The sequence below is a fragment of the Drosophila bipectinata genome, chromosome XL, assembly GCF_030179905.1.
Source record: "Drosophila bipectinata strain 14024-0381.07 chromosome XL, DbipHiC1v2, whole genome shotgun sequence".
Lineage (NCBI taxonomy): Eukaryota > Metazoa > Arthropoda > Insecta > Diptera > Drosophilidae > Drosophila > Drosophila bipectinata.
In genome coordinates, this window is record NC_091734.1 from 3,735,031 (window position 1) to 3,752,511 (window position 17,481).

Genomic DNA, 17,481 nt, shown 5'->3' on the forward strand with positions numbered 1-17,481 from the left:
GGATCTAATCTTAAACCTAAACTAACTAAATACCAACTATAGTTTCATTTTATTCATGAATAATGCTCGGGGGAGTACAGGAGTGCTTCAAAAATATATCAACTTTCAGAAGAGCCTATCCGCAGCGTAGTTTGTTGTACGAGAGACACTCCCTCTTCAGATCCTGCAGACGCGGGACCAGACCATCCCAGAGCTCCGGGTGGGCCACCAGAAGCGTGGCTACATTCTGAAATGGCAAAGGAAAGCATGAGGAGGTCCGTTTCTTGGCCATTTTGTGAATGGAGGCATACCTTCTCGCCGGAGTTCAGCTGGCCGAGAGCTGTCAACCTCTTCTTGTCGGCCTCCAGGTGGTCAATCATCTCTTTCGTCATCCTAATGGCCTCTTCAAGGTTCCCAGTCAGGACTTGCTTCAGGGCCTCGATTTTTTCCAGCTCTTCTTTCCTCAGCTTTGGGACCTCCTCCGTGGGCTTCTTAGAGGACTTCTTCCAGAAACTCTTCGTAGGCTTCTCTGAGGGCTTTGCCGAGACGTCCACACCAATATCAGTGCCATCTGTCCGTGGTTTCTTGGCTTGTTGTTCCTCGCCAGCTTGTGGAGCCTGCAGCTTCTGCATCTTCCTGCCGTACACGCCGTCCGGGCCGAAGTCTTTCTCGAGATTTTCCTGCGTTGCCCGGAAGTGCTCCTCCAGAGCGGTGGCTTTCAACTCACGCAGGTGGTTGAGGGAAGCTTCTGCCCTTTCCACGCCGGCGCCGAGAACTCCGGCAATCGTCTTCCAGAAGAGTTCCTTGTCCGCCGGAGAGGCCTCTGCCCCGTCCAGAAGAGGAATCAGGGACTCCAGAGTGCTGGCGGCGGAGACACTCCACTCGAACATCTCGTCGACACTCCTCCGGTAGGCGTGGCGCACAAGCGTGTGGTCGGTCCGCAGCTGGTCCAGCTTGTCCCTGCTCCCAGCCACTCCCAGGTAGCCCAGCATGTTTCTGTCCATCTCGTTGAACGCCCACTGCAGGTTGGCCAGCCCCATCTGCGAGTCGACGTCCTTCGCGAGCTCCCGCAAGATTTCTCTCAGAGTCCCCAGGGTGTCCTCCACGGCCTGGGCGTCTATAGAAGCCAAGGGGGCTCGGGGTTGGGGTTGGGGTTGGGGGGCGTCGGCGGTAGAAACCATTGCGCTTATCGAGTACTGCGGGTACGGACTACGTGACTTGTATCGCGACTGAAGAGAACCTGCGTCCGCGACGTCTCGATCTCCACTGAGTTCTCCGACTGCGACTACTGCGCCATTCCTACTCGCGGAATAGCCTTGTGGTGGTAGTAGTCGTCTTAGTGGTGGAAGTGAGCGCCGGCCGAGGTGCTTGTGCGAGATTCCAGAAGAGTACTTCGAGTGCCTCAACAGGCAATGTCTTTGTCTCTAAGAAGGCACTTATCGGGCGGAGGGCACCTATATTATATATTCAATATGTACATGCGCTGGAGGGAGAACCGAATCCGGGGCTTCCCCCGGAATTCTGGCCCCATTTCCGCCGTCTACGTTTCTCTGGGAGACCGGCACCGGCACACAGTCACACCGAAGAGAGTCTCTCACGCACACCAGTGCGGGGGAACTGGTGGGAACCTGGAACTGATTTCACAATCTTTGGTAACTCAGTCTGATTGCGGATCAGAGATAAGAGGTGGTGCCGTTCTATTACGTACTTACGTCCGAAGGGAGCTGATGTCATGGGTAGTTTCCACAAGGCGGAATACAAAGACCTGGAGGAGGGACTGCTGAGTATTGCGAAAGTTGTGGTGAGGTACCAGACCGACTTGGACAGGCGGGTGCGGTTCGAGAAACTGCAGGAAGCCATCGACGAAGTGCACGAACATGTTGGACCGAACTATGAGGGTAGCGCCAGAAAGAAGATGGATAAGTTGGATGTTTTGAGTCGAACAGCCTTGAGCCACTACCAGGAAGGGATTGGCCTGGTGTTCGTGTGGTGTTCCATGGCCAGGAAGAAGTTCCAGATTGTCCTTAATCACATCAGCGGGAATCCCACCAAGGAGGACATGGACATCGCCTGGAGTGTGACTGTGAACGCGCTGCAGGACGGCCTGAAGAGGACTCTCAAGTCGCTGGAACTATTGAGGGATTCTCATTTGAAGGTTTGTCAGGCGAAGGATCTGTTGGATTCCATTCAGCACGACCTATACGACGATTTTGGTCCCAACGGGGTCTACGGAAAAAGGAAGAAGGCTCTGCAGGTCTCGAAAGAGCAAGAAGAATCGCACAATACTGCGTTCAGAGCCACATTAATTACAGTAGCGATTATACCCATTGTAGGATTGTTGTCTTTGACGGGATTAGGGGCTTTGGACGAAAGTAATCAGCGAATAAGATCCTACGAAAGAAAGCTGATTGCCATTCACACCCTCTTCCAGAGGTCGCAGGAGGCAGTGGAAAACGGCAGCCGGGTTGTGAAGAACGGGCTGGACCTACAGCTGGACGAGGAAATCAAACACCTAAGGGTTCTTAGGGGAACTATTGATTCGGCACACCAGGTGGGTATTGCCTATCGAAACCTATAGAAACTTGCTAATCCTACCGATTTTCAGAACGGAGCCCTGCTCAAATCCGAAAGCCCCCTCATCCGGGCCCTATTCGTTCCAGTTCTCGAGAATCTGAGGGAGCAGTGCCACAACTACACCAAGTGGCACGGATCGATGGAATAAATCGAATATATTGCTCAAAGAAATGTGCATATATTAATCCCAAATAAAGGAAACTAAATACTTAGTTGGCTGTAGTTTACTTTATTGCTTTGAACATTACGTATACGCACCGTGGGCCAGTTCAGCCAGGCCTCGGGGTCATCGCAAATAAAAGACAGTAGGGCTGCGGTAACAGGTTTTTATTGGTTATGGATCAGAAGAATTATAGGAGCACAGTGCTTAGATGATTAGTTTCCAGCTGCAGCATACCGTACCGGATCATATCCGTGCCATTTGGCATATTTTTCGCACAAGATTTGTAGGCCCGCCAGATTATCAGCAAACATGTTCCGGATGAACGAGTCCTCCATCCCTAACATATTTGTACACTGTAAATCGAATGTATATAATATATATAATATATGCCATATCTATTACTCACCTTGCTTGTACTCTCACACTTCCCTGCGAGTGCGCCTACATTTTTCTTATCTTCCTCCAGGGCCTTTATAACATCGCCTATCACCTTTTGGGCTTCCCCAAGTTTTTCTGTGATGAGCTTGAAGAAACAGTCGATGGCATCCAATTGTTTCTCAATGTCCTTCTGCTCCTGCCATTCAACGAGCGACTTCACTTTGAAGGACTTCGCTATTCCAGCCGCCAGGCCAATACCCAATCCAATGGGTCCGAATATAAGACCACCGATGAGCCCGTAGATGCCAGTAATGGCGCCAAAAATGACGGCAGTTCGCTGTTTGTGGCTTTCGTTGATTTTATTCCTCAGCTCTTGCTTCTTTTTTCCATAAAATCCATTTTCTCCGAAATCAGAGTGGACGTCGTGCTCAATGGACTTGAATAGATCGCTCAGCTCGGTCACTTTTACCAGAACCTCTTTCTCGAGGAGCTTGAGAGACTCTTTTATTTTCGGAAGACCACTACTGAGCGACTCGGAGACGATATTCAAAATGATATTTCTTTCGGACTCGGTTAGACCCTTTCTCCGAATGACGGGAAGGAGGGTCCTGTAAGTCTCCGAGGCTGAGACACTCCACTCAAAGATCAGGCCAACACACCTTTTGTACGTGAGCCGTGCCGTCGAGTTCAAGTCCCGCACCTTGTCCAGCCTTTCTTTCGCCACACCCTCGTACCCCAGCATGGCTTTATCAATAGCATCGATGGCATCCTGCAGCCCCCGAAAGTTGACCTTCTCATCGAACTCCTCTCGGTATGTTACGATAAACTTTCGGAGCAACGAGACCTGTCTGTCCAAAGGATTGTCACTTAGTTTGCACATGACTCCTCGTGTTTGTTTCCCTTTTTTTGAAATTTAAGACAACTGGTTACTGCTTTCGGTATTCCTGCTGGCTTGACGGCCTCTGAGCGAGTGAATGAATGAATCGGATGAGGTCGGACGTCCATGTAGGTGTTGGAATCAGTACTTTCCTCAAACACTCTTTGGCTACGCCCCGAAAGAGAGCCCCACGAGCTGGGTAGTCGAGCCAGCAGCCTCATATATGTATATAAGTCACACACTGACATCGTCGCTCTCTCCATACCATATACACATGGACGTGGATCATCGAGACGGCATACGACGAATGGAAGACGTGCCTGGGACGATTCCTGTGTTGAAGGAATCATTGTGGGACTCTTCCATGTTATTGAGGAGTGCCAGTCCAGCACCTATTCGAAACTGGAGCTGTTCCGCCTGCAGAATGACATTGGAATCATTGACAGAGACATGCTCGACTACCCGGGAGCGGCCAAGGGGCAACTGGACCAGTTGCGGTCCCGATGCACACAGGTCCTTCGCTCGTACGACCAATGCGTCAATCCGGTCTTCGGGAGCAGTCTATCGATGGGTAGGACCCTCAAATGCACCCTGCCCACTGTGGAGAGGCAGGATCTGGGGGCGGGCGACAAGGAGATCTTGTGGGGCGTGATTGCCGAGTCGCTCAATAAGGGCAAGGCCAGCATATCCGAGTCCTTGGACTGCATGAGCAACCTTCAAACGGAAGTGGCCAGTCTGACAGGCTTGTTGGATCAGATGCTGGTTCACATTAAGAACGATTATACAGAGCTGGGCAGCTGCACCAAGACCATCCAGGATCTGAGAGATAGAGACGAAAAGGACAAAAAATGTTTCAAAGAAACCAAGAAATTTTTAAAGGATCTATATAAAGCCGCACTACAATTTTTTGAAAATTATACAAAAATGAAAAAAGTCCCCAAGGTAGGGGATGAGGTCGTCGATCCAGTAATAGATGCGATTGTCGAGGAGCCGGAATCCAACGAGCAGAAAATAGACCGTATCCAAGTATACCTCAACTGCCTCACGAATAAAATAAATGAAGCCAAAAAAATCGTGGATGAGGTGCTTGCGAATTTGAAAGAGTTCCAGAAGCACTTTCGAGACCTCGAGAATCGGAAACGAGTTGTAAGTAGTTGGGACGCATTCCCAGGGGATCTACTAATCCGTTCTATTTGACATCATCCGTAGGACGGGGCGTGTTTGGAGGGAAATCCGGAACTAATTCGCCGCTTGAAGGATTTGAACAGGGCCTGTCATTCCTACAACACCCAGCGCAATTGAGCTCTAGAAACATGATTCGGAGATCCTGTGTATTATATAGATATAGATAGTACTTGGAAGATGTATACTCCTATTGTTTTTGAATAAACCACTAATCTTGAAAGTCCAGAACCTAGATTCGCGATCACTCTTTCTTGGTTGTTGATGACTAATAGTATGTTTATAGACGTCCAGGTCTTTGTTATCGGATCTCCTCTCTGCTCGGTCTCAGAGAATCGAATCGTAGAGCGGGAGGGAGGGAGCCAGGGAGCCAAAGATTGTGAAATCAGTTCCAGGTTCCCACCAGTTCCCCCGCACTGGTGTGCGTGAGAGACTCTCTTCGGTGTGACTGTGTGCCGGTGCCGGTCTCCCAGAGAAACGTAGACGGCGGAAATGGGGCCAGAATTCCGGGGGAAGCCCCGGATTCGGTTCTCCCTCCAGCGCATGTACATATTGAATACATAATGTAGGTGCCCTCCGCCCGATAAGAGGCTTTGTGGAGACAAAGACACTGCCTGTTGAGGCACTCGAAGTACTCTTCGGGAATCTCGCACAAGCACCTCGGCCGGCGCTCACTTCCACCACCGCCGACGCCCCCCAACCCCAACCCCAAGCCCACTTGGCTTCTATAGACGCCCAGGCCGTGGAGGACACCCTGGGGACTCTGACAGAAATCTTGCGGGAGCTCGCGAAGGACGTCGACTGGCAGATGGTGCTGGCCAACCTGCAGAGGGCGTTCGACAAGGTGGACAGAAACATGCTGGGCTACCTGGGAGTGGCTGGGAGCAGGGACAAGCTGGACCAGCTGCGGACCGACCACACCCTTGTGCGCCACGCCTACCGGAGGAGTGTCGACGAGATGTTCGAGTGGAGTGTCTCCGCCGCCAGCACTCTGGAGTCCCTGATTCCTCTTCTGGACGGGGCAGGGGCCTCTCCGGCGGACAAGGAACTCTTCTGGAAGACGATTGCCGGAGTTCTCGGCGCCGGCGTGGAAAGGGCAGAAGCTTCCCTCAACCACCTGCGTGAGTTGAAAGCCACCGCTCTGGAGGAGCACTTCCGGGCAACGCAGGAAAATCTCGAGAAAGACTTCGGCCCGGACGGAGTGTACGGCAGGAAGGTGCAGATGCTGCAGGCTCCACGAGCTGGCGATGAGCCTCCATCCAAGAAGACCCGAACAAATCCCTTAGAACCTGGTGAGGGGCACTCGGAGGAGAAACATCTTCAAAAGTCATCCGGTTGGGTGTTGGTGCAGGGGCTCCTTACACTCGGGGACAAGTGGAATGGAATGGGGTCTCGCGTTGTAAGCATATTTAAACCTTACCCGGATCCAATCTACTTAGAAGAGCTGGAAAAAATCGAGACCCTGAAGCGAGTCCTGACGATGAACCTTGAAAAGGCCATTGGGATGACGGAAGAGATGATTCCCCACCTGGAGGCCGACAAGAAGAGGTTGACAGCTCTCGGCCAGCTGAACTCCGGCGAGAAGGTATGCCTCCATTCACAAAATGGCCAAGAAACGGACCTCCTCATGCTTTCCTTTGCCATTTCAGAATGTAGCCACGCTTCTGGTGGCCCACCCGGAGCTCTGGGATGGTCTGGTCCCGCGTCTGCGGGATCTGAAGAGGGCGTGTCTCTCGTACAACAAACTCGCTGCGGATAGGCTCTTCTGAAAGTTGATATGTATATTTTTGAAGCACCTTTGTACTCCCCCGAGCATTATTTGCGATTAAAAACTAACAAAGATGGCAAGTGTTTTTTTTGGAAACGGAGACAACTCCGACCTGGATATTACCCATCAGGGCAGGTACTCCTCGCGCCAACCAAATCCCAGTAAGAAGTCGGTTCGGAAATGCTTCACAAATACTTGGAAAATGCCCACAAATTTATTTCTGTTTCGTTTGATTTCTTAATTTTGTTTTTTTTTCTTGATTTGTTACTCGCGCCTCCAGGACTCTTTCGCCTCCAGGACTCGGATGGATGGCCAGGACGCCGGGACGCTTGGATGCCAGGGCCAGGGCCAGGATATATGTATGCATGAATGTATGAATGATATATGTTATGAAGGTAGCCCAGAGCCGGAGCGTGGAAGCGAGAAGAGGTGGATGGGGGGAGTACATACATACATAAGCGGGACGGCGAGATGACTCTTTTCCGCTTTTCTTCTTCTTCTTTGACTTAATTTTTTTTTTGTTTGTTTTTATTTTTAAATTTTTAGTTTTTTGTTTTTGTTTTGGTTTTGGTTTTGGTTTTCGCGGGGCAGGGATGGGTGGGGGCGTGGCTGCTTGGCATGGGCGTGGCATAAAATTTGCTTTTAAAAATATCATTACACATCACGTCAATTACAATTTTTTTTTTTGTTTGTTTTCTTTTGCTGTTTTTTTTAGACATATTTTTTTTTTGTTTGTTTTTCTTTTTTTTGTTTTTAGCGTATATAAATAAATGCATACACATATATACGGTAATATATAGACGGTATATATATGTACGTGTACAAATAATGCAATAGACACACATCTATACAAATTATACTATATAATGGTTAAGTTTTTTCGTTTTTTTTATTTTTAATTTATTTTATTTTATTTTTGTTTTTGTTTATTTTTTGCTCTGTTTCTTTTTTTTAATATTTTTTTTTGGCAACAGATTATTATTCCATTAAGTTTGAGGTCCGTTTTCAGACACAAGATACACAATTAATTAAGTTACCATTTATATACGTAAAAAATTAATGCTCAATTACAAGAAATAACACTTAGGCGTACAATATTTGTATTGCATTTGTTTTTTTTTTCTTATTAGTTTTTCCATTCTTTTTCTTTATTCGTATATTTTTTTTCTGCCCATTTTATTGATTTTTTAATGAATTTTTTCTTTTAGTTTTAATTTAAATTTTATAATATACGAGATGTTGCACAAATAAAATTTGTCTACATGATGCTGGGTGAGAGGGGATGGGGGGGTTGGGCGGTAGATCCAATAGATCCGTATCCAATAAGTAGGCAATGAAATATTTGACGCTCTCCCAAAGAGAGAGAGAGAGAGAGTGGGGGAGAGAGAGATCCTTGGCAAAATTTTTCATAGCATACTTTTTGGAAGCGTTCATCCGAGTCTTTTCAAATCACCACCAATAGATTTTTATTTATTTATTTTTTCTGTTTCCTGTTTTTTATTTTGGATATTTTTATTTATTTTTTGTTTAACTCAGCGCGAGATAGAGAGTATTACATTTAGGATGGGTTCTTATATAATCCCGGCTAATGCCAATATCATTTAGTAGACAATCAGTGGGTTATTTTGTGTGTGTTTTTGTTTTTGTTTTTGTTTTGGAGATCGCATTACCCTCGCATCGATTATAGTTTTTTATTCTTGTTTGGATTTGGAGATTTGGATTTGGAGATTTCGATTTCGTGTTTCTTTCATAGTAATTATCATTATATTTTATTGTATGTGTATCAGAGAACGGCACGGGTGACACTTTTCGACACCCTATGCATACCCATAAAAATTTGTGTGCGAGTACCACTCGCCACACAAAACAAAAAAGGCAATAACGACACACACAATTTTTGGATGAGTACAAAGTGTCTATTGCCTTTCTTGCACTCATGATTTTGTGCCTATGTGTCTTGTTGTTCGGATCATACCAGCCACCCTAAAAAAAAGTGGAAAGAGAAAAATGGTAAAAAAAATGATCGTTGAAGATTTTGTCCTTTTCCTTTCTGTCCTTTTCTAACTACCTAAGCGTCTAGACTTCGTGCACGGGTACCTAGGACATACAAAAGTAAAAACAACAAAGCCCTTTCCTACGATCGTTTTATGATCTTTTTTTGTGCCTTTCTTCCACCCATCCGTTTTTTATTTGTGCCTGCGATCCACCCACAAGAAACTGGTAAAAAAAAGGCAAGCACCCGAAATCATGGGTGTTTCCAGACACCCGAAGTTTCGTGCATGGTAAATACTCATGCACAAAACTTCGTGCATGAAAGACACTCGGGTGCCTAAAATACCCGGTGTTTTTCGTGCCACTCATTGTGCGAGTGGCAAGTTGCCGTTCTCTGATATACATATACAGACAGGCGTTGAAGAAGAACCTGTAAGTCAACTCGAAGCTCAAGTTCGACGAAGAAGGCGTATCGGTGGCCGATGAACGCAGCCAAATGAAGGCACTTGCCAGGAAGCAGAGGAATGATGACGATAACGATCATGATGATGATGATGATGATGATGATGATGATGATGGTGGCATTGATTTGGTAAGGTCCAAGGCATTGCTCACCGAAGAGGATCAGTATGACAAGCAGCGGTTCCGGGAGCTGGTCAAGAAACGTCACAAGTTGCAGCGCGAAAAGTTGCGCAAAAAAGCGGAAGCAGCCAAGGGCAGCAGCGACGAAGAGGAGGACGATGAGGCGGAAGATCACGAGCACCATATGGATGCGGCCAGTGACAGTGAGGGCTCGGTGGATCTCTCCTGGCTACCCGATCCCGATAAGATTTACAAAAAGAAATCCCAAGAGAATGGTGATGCGCCGGATGGTTCTGCATCGGAATCGGATGCTGGAGAAGATGAGGGTGCTAGTGGCAATGACGAGGATGACACCGATGACGACTCGGACGAGGAGCCCGCCTACAAAAAGTCCAAGCTAACCAACAAGCTGACCCTGCTCGACACGGAGGCCATTGCACAGTGGTCCGGCTTGTATGAAGAGAGCGGCCAAAAATACTTCTAGTTGAGGTAGGGACTGGAAACTTGGCACAAAATATTTATATTTTTATTCTAAAATAATATATTAAAATCAGCCAGATCGGGCAACTATATCATATAGCTGCCATATAACTGATTGATCGAAAATGCTATAACTTGGGTGTTTTTACAGTTAGAGAGTTCAATTTTTGTAAGAATGCTATATTTGACAAAATAACACGACCTACCAAATTTCATAAGGATCAGCCGACTATATCTTATAGCTGCCATATAACTGATTGATCGGAAATGATATAACTTCGGTGTTTTTAAAGCTAGAGAATTCTGATTTGGTACGAATGCTATTTTTGGGAAAATAATTCAACATGCCAAATTTCATAAGGATCAGCCGACTATATCCTATAGCTGCCATATAACTGAAAAAACGGAAATTACCCAACTTTCATGTTAAGATGGTGTTAGTATTTTTACGATATTAGACACATAGGCAAATTTTGGCAAAAAATTTTTTCACATTTGTTACCCTTGGAGACCGACAAACACATTGGTATATAAACGAATTGTAGAATTTTGTGGGATCACTACTAAAACTTCAGCTAAACATGAAAAATACGTTCAAAATATAGGAAAAAAACATGCATTAGTTCATAGTAATATAATAATAACAATAATTATTATTAATATATCAAATTGTATCTCATTTTATAGAAAATACCTTCAACTTCAAAATCCATTACAAATAATTTGAATTTGAACACGTAAATAATGATCTGACCACTTCAAAGTGCGGTATAGTTGTGAAATATTCGTGATGCGCGCAGCCGCGCTTTACAAATGAGCATCTTCAAATCATTTTTTAGAAAATCCAGTTCGATTTTTAGAAAAATCTGGTTTGTCATGAAGAAGCTTGGACATTTTAGAGGCGATTTGTTTACTTTTCGATTATTTTTGTCGTTATTAATTTTTTTATTTTTGGCCTATGGGAGCAACCACTGTGCATTGCGGCCTCTCTTTTGGGTAGCTAGGTTCTACTTTTCCAGACGGGACTCGACTGTTTCAATAAATTAATGCCAATTTTTTGTTTTCTTTTAAAAATAAGTCACCTTCTTTGAAAGCTATATGTTTGGGCGGAACTGCCCAATCCTGGGATCTAATCTTAAACCTAAACTAACTAAATACCAACTATAGTTTAATTTTATTCATGAATAATGCTCGGGGGAGTACAGGAGTGCTTCAAAAATATATCAACTTTCAGAAGAGCCGACTGCGGCTACTGCGCCATTCCTACTCGCGGTATGGCCTTGTGGTGGTAGTAGTCGTCTTAGTGGTGGAAGTGAGCGCCGGTCGAGGTGCTTGTGCGAGATTCCAGAAGAGTACTTCGAGTGCCTCAACAGGCAGTGTCTTTGTCTCCACAAAGCCTCTTATCGGGCGGAGGGCACCTACATTATGTATTCAATATGTACATGCGCTGGAGGGAGAACCGAATCCGGGGCTTCCCCCGGAATTCTGGCCCCATTTCCGCCGTCTACGTTTCTCTGGGAGACCGGCACCGGCACACAGTCACACCGAAGAGAGTCTCTCACGCACACCAGTGCGGGGGAACTGGTGGGAGCCTGGAACTCATTTCACAATCTTTGGTAACTCAGTCTGATTGCGGATCCATAAGAGGTGGTGCCGTTCTATTACGTACTTACGTCCGAAGGGAGCTGATGTCATGGGTAGTTTCCACAAGGCGGAATACAAAGACCTGGAGGAGGGACTGCTGAGTATTGCGAAAGTTGTGGTGAGGTACCAGAGCGACTTGGACAGGCGGGTGCGGTTCGAGAAACTGCAGGAAGCCATCGACGAAGTGCACGAACATGTTGGACCGAACTATGAGGGTAGCGCCAGAAAGAAGATGGATAAGTTGGATGTTTTGAGTCGAACAGCCTTGAGCAACTACCAGGAAGGGATTGGCCTGGTGTTCGTGTGGTGTTTCATGGCCAGGAAGAAGTTCCAGATTGTCCTTAATCACATCAGCGGGAACCCCACCAAGGAGGACATGGACATCGCATGGATTGTGACTGTGAACGCGCTGCAGGACGGCCTGAAGAGAACTCTCAAGTCGCTGGAACTATTGAGGGATTCTCATTTGAAGGTTTGTCAGGCGAAGGATCTGTTGGATTCCATTCTGCACGACCTATACGACGATTTTGGTCCCAACGGGGTCTACGGAAAAAGGAAGAAGGCTCTGCAGGCCTCGAAAGAGCAAGAAGAATCGCACAATACTGCGCTCACGGCCACATTAATTACAGTAGCAATTATACCCTTTGTGGGATTGTTGTCTTTGACGGGAATAGGGGCTTTGCGCGAAAGTGGCGACCGGATAATCCACTACGTAAGAAAGCTGATTGCCATTGACACCCTCTTCCAGAGGGCGCAGGAGGCAGTGGAAAACGGCAGCCGGGTTGTGAAGAACGGGCTGGACCTACAGCTGGACGAGGAAATAAAACACCTAAGGGTTCTTAGGGGAACTATTGATTCGGCACACCAGGTGGGTATTGCCTATCGAAACCTATAGAAACTTGCTAATCCTACCGATTTTCAGAACGGAGCCCTGCTCAAATCCGAAAGCCCCCTCATCCGAGCCCTATTCGTTCCAGTTCTCGAGAATCTGAGGGGGCAGTGCCACAACTACACCAAGTGGCACGGATCGATGGAATAAATCGAATATATTTCTCAAAGAAATGTGCATATATTAATCCCAAATAAAGGAAACTAAATACTTAGTTGGCTGTCGTTTACTTTATTGCTTTGAACATTACGTATACGCACCGTGGGCCAGTCCAGCCAGGCCTCGGGGCCACAGAAGGGCTGCGGTAACAGGTTTTTATTGGTTATGGATCAGAAGATGATTAGTTTCCAGCTGCAGCATACCGTACCGGATCATATCCGTGCCATTTGGCATATTCTTGGCACAGTTTTTGTAGGCCCTCCAGATTCTCAGCAAACTTGTTCCGGGAGAACGAGTCCTCCAGCAGTAACATATATTTACACTGTAAATCGAATGCATATATATAATATATATAATAATAATATATATAATATATGCCATATCTATTACTTACATCGCTTGTACTCTCACAGTTCCCTATGAGTTCGATAACATTTTTCTTATCTTCCTCCAGGGCCTTTATAACATCGCCTATCACCTTTTGGGCTCTCCCAAGTTTTTCGGTGATGAGCTGGAAGAAACACTCGATGCCCTCCAATTGTTTCTTAGGGTCCTTCTGCTCCTGCCATTCAACGAGCGACTTCACTCCGAAGGACACCGCTATTCCAGCCGCCAGGCCAATACCCGCTCCAATGGGTCCGAATATAAGACCACCGATGAGCCCGAAGATGCCAGTAATGGCGCCAAAAATGACGGCAGTTCGCAGTTTGTGGCTTTCGTTGATCTTATTCATCAGCTCTTGCTTCTTTTTTCCATAAAATCCATTTTCTCCGAAATCAGAGTGGACGTCGTGCTCAATGGACTTGAATAGATCTCTCAGCTCGGTCACTTTCACCAGAACCTCTTTCTGGAGGAGCTCGAGAGACTCTTTTATTTTCGGAAGACCACTACTGAGCGACTCGGAGACGATATCAAAAATGATTTTTCTGTCGGACGCGGCCAGACCCTCTCTCCGAATGACGGGAAGGAGGGTCCTGTAAGTCTCCGAGGCTGAGACACTCCACTCAAAGATCAGGTCAACACACCTTTTGTACGTGAGCCGGGCCGTCGAGTTCAAGTCCCGCACCTTGTCCAGCCTTTCTTTCGCCTCACCCTCGTACCCCAGCATGGCCTTATCAATAGCATCGATGGCATGCTGCAGCCCCCGAAAGTTGACCTTCTTATCGAACTCCTCTCGGTATTTTACGATAAACTTTCGGAGCAACGAGACCTTTCTGTCCAAAGGATTGTCACTTAGTTTGCACATGACTCCTCGTATTTGTTTCCCTTTTTTTGAAATTTAAGACAACTGGTTACTGCTTTCGGTATTCCTGCTGGCTTGACGGCCTCTGAGCGAGTGAATGAATGAATCGGATGAGATCGGACGTCCATGTAGGTGTTGGAATCAGTACTTTCCTCATACACTCTTTGGCTACGCCCCGAAAGAGAGCCCCACGAGCTGGGTAGTCGAGCCAGCAGCCTCATATATGTATATAAGTCACACACTGACATCGTCGCTCTCTCCATACCATATACACATGGACGTGGATCATCGAGACGGCATACGACGAATGGAAGACGTGCCTGGGACAAACAGTTCAGTCCAGATAGTACACAGAAAGAGTGCAGAATTTGCGAAATGACATCGGAGTCGGAAAAGGAAAAAGCAATGTTGGAGGGTGTTGAAGGAATCATTGTGGGACTCTCCCATGTTATTAAGCAGTGCCAGTCCAGCACCTATTCGAAACTGGAGCTGTTCCGCCTGCAGAATGCCATTGGAATCATTGACAGAGACATGCTCGACTACCCGGGAGCGGCCAAGGGGCAACTGGACCAGTTGCGGTCCCGATGCACACAGGTCCTTCGCTCGTACGACCAATGCGTCAATCCGGTCTTCGGGAGCAGTCTATCGATGGGTAGGACCCTCAACTGCACCCTGCCCACTGTGGAGAGGCAGGATCTGGGGGCGGGCGACAAGGAGATCTTGTGGGGCGTGATTGCCGAGTCGCTCAATAAGGGCAAGGCCAGCATATCCGAGTCCTTGGACTGCATGAGCAACCTTCAAACGGAAGTGGCCAGTCTGACAGGCTTGTTGGATCAGATGCTGGTTCACATTAAGAACGATTATACAGAGCTGGGCAGCTGCACCAAGACCATCCAGGATCTGAGAGATAGAGACGAAAGGGTCAAAAAATGTTTCAAAGAAACCAAGAAATTTTTAAAGGATCTATATAAAGCCGCACTACAATTTTTTGAAAATTATACAAAAATGAAAAAAGTCCCCAAGGTAGGGGATGAGGTCGTCGATCCAGTAATAGATGCGATTGTCGAGGAGCCGGAATCCAACGAGCAGAAAATAGACCGTATCCAAGTATACCTCAACTGCCTCACGAATAAAATAAATGAAGCCAAAAAAATCGTGGATGAGGTGCTTGAGAATTTGAAAGAGTTCCAGAAGCACTTTCGAGACCTCGAGAATCGGAAACGAGTTGTAAGTAGTTGGGACGCATTCCCAGGGGATCTACTAATCCGTTCTATTTGACATCATCCGTAGGACGGGGCGTGTTTGGAGGGAAATCCGGAACTAATTCGCCGCTTGAAGGATTTGAACAGGGCCTGTCAGTCCTACAACACCCAGCGCAATTGAGCTCTAGAAACATGATTCGGAGATCCTGTGTATTATATAGATATAGATAGTACTTGGAAGATGTATACTCCTATTGTTTTTGAATAAACCACTAATCTTGAAAGCCCAGAACCTAGATTCGCGATCACTCTCTTTTGGTTGTTGATGACTAATAGTATGTTTATAGACGTCCAGGTCTTTGTTATCGGATCTCCTCTCTGCTCGGTCTCAGAGAATCGAATCGTAGAGCGGGAGGGAGGGAGCCAGGGAGCAAAAGATTGTGAAATCAGTTCCAGGTTCCCACCAGTTCCCCCGCACTGGTGTGCGTGAGAGACTCTCTTCGGTGTGACTGTGTGCCGGTGCCGGTCTCCCAGAGAAACGTAGACGGCGGAAATGGGGCCAGAATTCCGGGGGAAGCCCCGGATTCGGTTCTCCCTCCAGCGCATGTACATATTGAATACATAATGTAGGTGCCCTCCGCCCGATAAGAGGCTTTGTGGAGACAAAGACACTGCCTGTTGAGGCACTCGAAGTACTCTTCTGGAATCTCGCACAAGCACCTCGGCCGGCGCTCACTTCCACCACTAAGACGACTACTACCACCACAAGGCTATTCCGCGAGTAGGAATGGCGCAGTAGTCGCAGTCGGAGAACTCAGTGGAGATCGAGACGTCGCGGACGCAGGTTCTCTTCAGTCGCGATACAAGTCACGTAGTCCGTACCCGCAGTACTCGATAAGCGCAATGGTTTCTACCGCCGACGCCCCCCAACCCCAACCCCGAGCCCCCTTGGCTTCTATAGACGCCCAGGCCGTGGAGGACACCCTGGGGGCTCTGACAGAAATCCTGCGGGAGCTCGCGAAGGACGTCGACTGGCAGATGGTGCTGGCCAACCTGCAGAGGGCGTTCGACAAGGTGGACAGAAACATGCTGGGCTACCTGGGAGTGGCTGGGAGCAGGGACAAGCTGGACCAGCTGCGGACCGACCACACCCTTGTGCGCCACGCCTACCGGAGGAGTGTCGACGAGATGTTCGAGTGGAGTGTCTCCGCCGCCAGCACTCTGGAGTCCCTGATTCCTCTTCTGGACGGGGCAGGGGCCTCTCCGGCGGACAAGGAACTCTTCTGGAAGACGATTGCCGGAGTTCTCGGCGCCGGCGTGGAAAGGGCAGAAGCTTCCCTCAACCACCTGCGTGAGTTGAAAGCCACCGCTCTGGAGGAGCACTTCCGGGCAACGCTGGAAAATCTCGAGAAAGACTTCGGCCCGGACGGCGTGTACGGCAGGAAGGTGCAGAAGCTGCAGGCTCCACGAGCTGGCGATGAGCCTCCATCCAAGAAGACCCGAACAAATCCCTTAGAACCTGGTGAGGGGCACTCGGAGGAGAAACATCTTCAAAAGTCATCCGGTTGGGTGTTGGTGCAGTGGCTCGGGGACAAGTGGAATGGAATGTGGTCTCGCGTTGTAAGAATATTTAAACCTTACCCGGATCCAATCTACTTAGAAGAGCTGGAAAAAATCGAGACCCTGAAGCGAGTCCTGACTAGGAACCTTGAAGAGGCCATTGGGATGACGAAAGAGATGATTGCCCACCTGGAGGACGACAAGAAGAGGTTCGAAACTCTCGGCCAGCTGAACTCCGGCGAGAAGGTATGCCTCCATTCACAAAATGGCCAAGAAACGGACCTCCTCATGCTTTCCTTTGCCATTTCAGAATGTAGCCACGCTTCTGGTGGCCCACCCGGAGCTCTGGGATGGTCTGGTCCCGCGTCTGCAGGATCTGAAGAGGGAGTGTCTCTCGTACAACAAACTACGCTGCGGATAGGCTCTTCTGAAAGTTGATATATTTTTGAAGCACTCCATTATTTGCGATTAAAAACTAACAAAGATGGCAAGTGTTTTTTTTGGAAACGGAGACAACTCCGACCTGGATATTACCCATCAGGGCAGGTGCTCCTCGCGCCAACCAAATCCCAGTAAGAAGTCGGTTCGGAAATGCTTCACAAATACTTGGAAAATGCCCACAAATTTATTTCTGTTTCGTTTGATTTCTTAATTTTGTTTTTTTTTCTTGATTTGTTACTCGCGCCTCCAGGACTCTTTCGCCTCCAGGACTCGGATGGATGGCCAGGACGCCGGGACGCTTGGATGCCAGGGCCAGGGCCAGGATATATGTATGCATGAATGTATGAATGATATATGTAATGATGGTA

The 17,481-nt window shown here is 47.6% G+C and overlaps 8 protein-coding genes across 8 annotated transcripts; 5 read left to right on the forward strand and 3 right to left on the reverse strand.

Moving 5' to 3' along the window:
- Window positions 1-30: 30 nt before the first annotated feature.
- On the reverse strand, window positions 31-1,249 carry LOC138926448 (uncharacterized). Its single transcript, XM_070280559.1, has 2 exons — window positions 291-1,249; window positions 31-226 (listed from the first exon to the last, which is right to left on the reverse strand). Exons 1-2 carry the CDS (start codon window positions 1,158-1,160, stop codon window positions 116-118), a joined length of 981 nt encoding a protein of 326 aa, XP_070136660.1. The 5' UTR covers window positions 1,161-1,249; the 3' UTR covers window positions 31-115.
- Window positions 1,250-1,632: 383 nt separating this feature from the next.
- On the forward strand, window positions 1,633-2,765 carry LOC122321000 (uncharacterized). Its single transcript, XM_043209712.2, has 2 exons — window positions 1,633-2,530; window positions 2,585-2,765. The coding sequence occupies exons 1-2, from the start codon at window positions 1,712-1,714 to the stop codon at window positions 2,699-2,701; spliced, it is 936 nt and encodes a 311-aa protein (XP_043065647.1). The 5' UTR covers window positions 1,633-1,711; the 3' UTR covers window positions 2,702-2,765.
- Window positions 2,766-2,865: 100 nt separating this feature from the next.
- LOC138925509 (uncharacterized) lies at window positions 2,866-4,075 on the reverse strand. The gene is made up of 2 exons (XM_070280555.1): window positions 3,123-4,075; window positions 2,866-3,069 (listed from the first exon to the last, which is right to left on the reverse strand). Exons 1-2 carry the CDS (start codon window positions 3,972-3,974, stop codon window positions 2,929-2,931), a joined length of 993 nt encoding a protein of 330 aa, XP_070136656.1. The 5' UTR covers window positions 3,975-4,075; the 3' UTR covers window positions 2,866-2,928.
- Window positions 4,076-4,081: 6 nt separating this feature from the next.
- LOC138925791 (uncharacterized) lies at window positions 4,082-5,384 on the forward strand. Its single transcript, XM_070277220.1, has 3 exons — window positions 4,082-4,086; window positions 4,154-5,117; window positions 5,181-5,384. The coding sequence occupies exons 1-3, from the start codon at window positions 4,082-4,084 to the stop codon at window positions 5,271-5,273; spliced, it is 1,062 nt and encodes a 353-aa protein (XP_070133321.1). The 3' UTR covers window positions 5,274-5,384.
- A 45-nt stretch (window positions 5,385-5,429) lies between these two features.
- LOC138925792 (uncharacterized) lies at window positions 5,430-17,157 on the forward strand. The gene is made up of 4 exons (XM_070277225.1): window positions 5,430-5,574; window positions 5,723-6,738; window positions 6,803-6,912; window positions 17,094-17,157. The coding sequence occupies exons 1-4, from the start codon at window positions 5,430-5,432 to the stop codon at window positions 17,101-17,103; spliced, it is 1,281 nt and encodes a 426-aa protein (XP_070133326.1). The 3' UTR covers window positions 17,104-17,157.
- LOC122320999 (uncharacterized) lies at window positions 11,588-12,722 on the forward strand. Its single transcript, XM_043209711.2, has 2 exons — window positions 11,588-12,487; window positions 12,542-12,722. The coding sequence occupies exons 1-2, from the start codon at window positions 11,669-11,671 to the stop codon at window positions 12,656-12,658; spliced, it is 936 nt and encodes a 311-aa protein (XP_043065646.1). The 5' UTR covers window positions 11,588-11,668; the 3' UTR covers window positions 12,659-12,722.
- On the reverse strand, window positions 12,760-14,010 carry LOC108119174 (uncharacterized). Its single transcript, XM_043209709.2, has 2 exons — window positions 13,062-14,010; window positions 12,760-12,989 (listed from the first exon to the last, which is right to left on the reverse strand). The coding sequence occupies exons 1-2, from the start codon at window positions 13,911-13,913 to the stop codon at window positions 12,849-12,851; spliced, it is 993 nt and encodes a 330-aa protein (XP_043065644.1). The 5' UTR covers window positions 13,914-14,010; the 3' UTR covers window positions 12,760-12,848.
- On the forward strand, window positions 14,235-15,408 carry LOC108126583 (uncharacterized). The gene is made up of 2 exons (XM_017243234.3): window positions 14,235-15,137; window positions 15,201-15,408. The coding sequence occupies exons 1-2, from the start codon at window positions 14,286-14,288 to the stop codon at window positions 15,291-15,293; spliced, it is 945 nt and encodes a 314-aa protein (XP_017098723.2). The 5' UTR covers window positions 14,235-14,285; the 3' UTR covers window positions 15,294-15,408.
- Window positions 17,158-17,481: the final 324 nt, after the last annotated feature.